We start from the raw sequence: 6000 nt of genomic DNA, 5'->3' as shown, positions 1-6000 counted from the left end.
TTTACTTAAAACACATGATCCATTTTGTTGGTCACTCAAGGGCCAACAACCTGAGATAATTTTCTTTCCCAAATCAATATTTTGTCAAATATTGTTATTACTACATACATTCCTGAGAGAGATTAATGTGGATAAAATCATACTGTACTCCCAGACTTTGAGATCTCCATGCATTGGTTGCTATCATTTCCTTTTTCTATCTGAAATCACACAGTGAATAATTCACTTGGACTTGTGACTTCATATTTTATGGCCCTTCCTAGATCCCAGTTCACTATTGTATACCAGATACCAGCAAGAAACGTGTCCTATACTTCATTCAGCCTACATGATCAAATTCCTTGGAGATTATGCATTTTATTCACCAATATTCTCTTTCAAATCAGATTCTTCTTCCTTGGTCACATGACACTGCACAAACAAACAAAATATGGGAAAGCCTAGGTCATAAAGTATTCTTTTCAAAATACACAAATATTCTTTGGCCAAAATCCTCCTCTTACTAAGCATTAAATATTTTCAGATTATCCTGATTTATCTCAGGATATCATATTCTGTATGACTATCATTAAGCCAAACAGTTTACAAAGAAATCAGAGAAAATTAAAATATTCAAGCCTTTGACTTTACAAACCTAATGGAAACAGTTCTGTCTAGATTTCATCATAAGCTTCAATAAGAAATGCATCTATAACCAATCACCTGACTACCACATCAAAAGTCCACTTCCATGTAAAATAACAGCCATCCCAGACAAAATGTTGCAGAATGTATTCCTGCTACTCTAAACATATTGCTCTTTAATAATACACATAAATCATAGGAAGTTGCCTTACGTTGTGACTCTTGGTCTATCTAGTTCAGCATTGTCCTCATAGATAGCAGTAATTCTCCACAATGTCGGGTGTTTTTTTATTTCCTGGAAATGCTAGATTAAACTGGGGATTTGACTTGCAAAACATATGCTTTATATTTTTTTTCTACCTTTGAATCAGTCTTGACTCTTGGCAACTACATGGGCAAGTCCTTTCAGTTTTTTTTGGCAACATTTTCAGAAATAGTTTGCCATTTGCTTTCTTCCTAGGGCTGAGAGAGAGTGACTGGCCCAGTCACCCAACCTGGCTTCATGCCTAAGGCAGGACTAGAACTCACTATCTCCTGCTTCTAGCCCAGTGCGTTTCACCATTACATTAAATTGGCTCTTGCTTTATACCTTAGTTGTAGCATTTTTCCCAACATGTTTTGGATGTGAAATGTAAAGCACCAACTGCTCTCTGGATTCAGATATGCTGCTGCCTGGATTCAGATCTGCAGGCAGAGCCATTTCAGTCATTTTACACAAGACTCCTGGTCCATCAAATGAGCACACTGCACCTCACTATTCCTCCATGTTTGAGGATTCACCTCATCTTCAGTATTTGTCATGGCAAACACTAGAGGAGCTATGTGCTTCGGTTTTCTGTCAAGCCATGAAGGAAAAGCTATGGTTGCATGTTATGACCAAATGCTATGCTAGTTTCCAGGAACTGCAAGCCTACACTTGACCTAGTGAGACTGCAATAGAGTGTCTGTGAAAAAATTGAGGTTCCCAAATGGTGAACCTAGAAATAAAAGAACTGTAGTGAGTTGTGGGAAGTCTGGAGGAAAAATGGACTCTGCGCAGAAAGAGCAACAGTAGGGAAATATTTTTGCAAGCAACTGTTTTATTTATTTTAATGGAGGACAAGAGGGAACATTGAGGAATGGTGCAGAAGGGAGAGTTAGCATTTTATGCAGTGCTAACTCCTGTTCACTTTTGGCTGCCTGACTAAAACAAATAAATTCCTTTGAAGCTACTGTGGAAAAAAAGAATGGGAGTCAAAGAATAATGAAGTAATCAAATAATGTATCTGGGTATGTAAAATCAGCTTTTGGTGTAAAGTAAATCTTTCCCACATTTTCCCCATAAATAATTAACATCCATATAAGTGCAGAACAGCTTCCATAGCATAGTTACTTTTGTACATAGTATAGGGGTCACCAGTAGAAACCAGGGGATTCTACTTTCACAACATTCACAATGATGCGCAATAGAATTTCCTTAAGGCAAGCTTATTCCTGGTGACTAACACACCCATATATAAAAATGATTTTGCCACTAGTTTCAAGGCTGTAGCCATATCTGGAACATCATGAACCACTCCTGATTCAGACAATTAACTTCTAGAAATCTACCAGATCATCATGAACAGGTAAACTATTTGGAGAATTCTCTAGAATGGCTGGTTTTGTGCATCCCAATTAGCTAGGTATTTTATCTACTGTGATACAACTGACCTTAAATATGCTTTAAAGTAGACTCTAACAACTATTGTGATTAAGGATTTTATACTAATGGTTGTGCATTGTCATTTTGGCAACTTTGCATTTATTTTCAGACTTTTATGATGTAGGGGAACAGTGATGGGTGCAGTATTAATAATTTCATCAATTCCAGCACAGACAGACATCATATAAAAGCACTAACATATTCCAGAACCAAACATGTTTATGCTGAAAAGCTACAATGGTACAAGGATAAAGCAGTCTGGCATGTCTGCGAATATCCAGTTAAATTTGGCTGATAAAATAACACCCAGACAAGCTTTAAGAAATTATCCTCTTAATTTAATATGTGGAAAAATCAATTAAATATAACTGGGATTTCACCAATGTCAGATGACTTATTTTAAAAGCACATTGTAAATGAGATGAGATGCTTGTTCATTTTCATGGAGTAAAAAACCACTTAGAATATAACACTTCCTACAACTAACCAACCATTTGAATCTGAATATTTTGATGGGCTCAACAGTCAATAAATCCAGAAGAATTATATAGAGCCCAACCATGAATCTTTAGAAAACAGCTTCTCAGAACTGCTTTCATAATGAAGAGTTCCACTGAGAATGGGTTTGTCCACAAATTCCACCAAACAATTCTGGTTGCCACAAGGAGACTTCTCCAGCTCCAGAATGGTAATATTATTTGGAGAAGATGAAACAAGGATATTGCTAGGAACAAACAATGTTAACTGAGGGCCACGGGTTGGCCAGTAGCATCCTAAATTAAAGCCATTGATCCAGACTTGTCCCTGCAAATGAAAAAAAGAATATAATTTTAGCAACCCTGACTGCAACATTTATTTGAAATCAAATCTGACAAAGTTCCAATTAAGAATTCAAAATCAACCCCCCCGACCACCCATGATATCAGGATTTGGGTTTGGAACACTTACTAAACAAGCAACTGGAGGAGGAATAATCTGTAAGGCTATATGAGCACTACCAGATATGCTCAGGAAGCAAACTGAGCTCCCCATCATCAATCTATGGCAATGTTTCTCAACCTTGGCCACTTTAAGATGTGTGGACTTCAATTCCCAGAATTCCCCAGCCAGCATGTCCATACATCTTAAAGTGGCCAAGGTTGAGAAACACTGATCTATTCATTGCAGCAGGAGTGAGCTGGGACTTGGGAGTGATGGAAAGTGCCCTAAAAGGCCTTCAGCTGATTAGCATAGGGTTCAATTCACTTCCTACACACAAATGCAGCTCCATCTGGTAATCCCCTTAACCTATTGCTGACATGCTGTTCCAGGACTCAGTGGAGGGTTATACAACTTAATACCAATTAGACAAAGTGTGAAACAGGAAAAACTGAAAAACTGAAATGGTTTAAAGATGAATTTCACTAAGTTATGGTACAAATCTGCCTCTGCAAACCCTATTTTCAATTTTTGGCAGCTCATTCTGTTTATGCAGATATTCTGTACCTTTTAAAAAGTAAAATTCATTTTAGGAGAGCAGTTTTAGAGATACAGTACTGTGCAAAAGTTTTAGGCAGGTGTGAATAAATGCCATAAGGTAAGAATGTTTTCAAAAACATATATTGTAATTGTTTATGTTTATCAATTTACAAAATACGAAGTGAGCAAACAGAAGAGAAATCTAAATCAAATCAATATTTGGTGTGGACTACTCTTTGCCTTCAAAACAGCATCAATTCTTACACTTGCACAAAGTCAGGGATCTTGTAGGATTAGAGTCAGGCATATGATTAACAAATTATACCAAGCAGGTGCTAATGATCGTCAATTTCATATGTAGGTTGAAACACAGTCATTAACTGAAACAGAAACAGCTGTGAAGGAGGCTTAAAACTGAGTGAGGAACAGCCAAACTCTGCTACTAAGATGAGGTTGTGGAAGACAGTTTCATGTCACAGGTCATACACCATGGCAAGACTGAGCACAGCAACAAGACACAAGGTAGCTATACTGCATCAGCAAGGTCTCTCCCAGGCAAAAATTTCAAAGCAGACTGGGGTTTCAAGATGTGCTGTTCAAGATCTTTTGAAGAAGCACAAAGAAATGGGCAACGCTGAAGACCGTAAACGCAGTGATCGGCCAAGGAAATTGAATGCAGCAGATGAAAGACACATCATGCTTCCTTCCCTTTGACATTGGAAGATGTCCAGCAGTGCCATCAGCACAGAACTGGCGGGACCCAGGTACACCCATCTACTGTCTGGAGAAGTCTGGCTAGAAGTGGTCTTCATGGAAGAATTGCGGCCAAAAAACCATACCTCCGACGTGGAAACAAGGCTAAGCGGCTCAACTGTGCACAAAAACACAGGAACTGGGGTGCAGAAAAATGGTAGCAGGTGCTCTGGACTGATGAGTCAAAATCTGAAATATTTGGCTGTCGCAGGAGACAGTTTGTTCGCCAACGGGCTGGAGAGTGGTACAATAATGAGTGTCTGCAGGCAACAGTGAAGCATGGTGGAGGTTCCTTGCAAGTTTGGGGCTGCATGTCTGCAAATGGAGTTGGAGATTTGGTCAGGATCAATGGTGTCCTCAGTGCTGAGAAATACAGGCAGATACTTATCCATCATGATGTACCATCAGGGAGGCGTGTGATTGGCCCCAAATTTATTCTGCAGCAGGACAACAACCCCAAACATACAGCCAATGTCATTAAGAACTATCTTCAGTGTAAAGAAGAACAAGGAGTCCTGGAAGTGATGGTTTGGCCCCCACAGAGCCCTGATCTCAACATCATCGAGTCTGTCTGGGATTACATGAAGAGACAGAAGGATTTGAGGTAGCCTACATCCACAGGAGATCTCTGGTTAGCTCTCCAAGATGTTTGGAACAACCTACCTGCCGAGTTCCTTCAAAAACTGTGTCCAAGTGTACCTAGAAGAACTGATGCTGTTTTGAAGGCAAAGGGTGGTCACACCAAATATTGATTAGATTGGATTTCTCTTATGTTCTCTCACTTTGCATTTTGTAAATTGATAAACAAACAATTACAATATATATTTTTGAAAGCATTCTTACTTTACAGCATTTTTTCACACCTGCATAAAACTTTTGCACAGTACTGTATGATAAATCACGTTCCACAAAGCGTTAGTAAGTTTCAACCTCAGAACATTCTTATCAGAATTATCTCTTGCTGCGGCTTTGGAAAATTGCCTGCTGGTCTTTTTTTTTTTTTGCAGGAGACTGAGAAAAAGACTTTTGCAGCATCAAGCTAATCTCTACTATTTGTTCAATACACAAATCAAACAAAAAAAACTAGAATCCTGTAACAGTTCATCCCAAAAGAAGATAAGCCTGAATTTAAGATGATCCTTATAAAAAAAAAAAAAAAAAAGTTAGAACAAGGCTTGTTTCCATTACTGTAGTCATTGTGAATCTGACTCTCCCATTTAAAAAATAAATTATTGCAGACAAAAACTCTAGTATTGCTCTTAGATAAACATCTGTATAGTACTTTCTCATAAAATCTAACATCCATCACCACAAAATATGGCAATGGCCAACTTAGGTGACTTTAAAGGGGAAACACAGAGAAGATAAATTGGTCAGTGGCCACTAGTCAGGATGACTATATCCCATCCCTAGATCAGAGGTGAAATTCCCAGATGCTGGGAAGTAGGGAAAAGCGTGAGAGGAATATTACACACGCCTTG

General features: G+C 38.5%; 1 protein-coding gene across 1 annotated transcript in view; it reads right to left on the bottom strand.

Moving 5' to 3' along the window:
• Positions 1–1683: 1683 nt before the first annotated feature.
• Positions 1684–6000, bottom strand: part of GLB1 (galactosidase beta 1) — a 53167-nt gene continuing 48850 nt past the window's right edge. Inside the window, exon 16 of the mRNA XM_063304126.1 lies at positions 1684–3112. Within this exon, the coding sequence (XP_063160196.1) occupies positions 2852–3112 (261 nt within the window). The 3' untranslated portion in view covers positions 1684–2851. The remainder of the gene's footprint in view (positions 3113–6000) is intronic.

Source organism: Candoia aspera, chromosome 4 (assembly GCF_035149785.1).
Source record: "Candoia aspera isolate rCanAsp1 chromosome 4, rCanAsp1.hap2, whole genome shotgun sequence".
Taxonomy (NCBI): Eukaryota; Metazoa; Chordata; class Lepidosauria; order Squamata; family Boidae; genus Candoia; species Candoia aspera.
The sequence above is the reverse complement of the archived record's forward strand: the minus strand, read 5'-3'. Positions and strand labels throughout refer to the sequence as shown.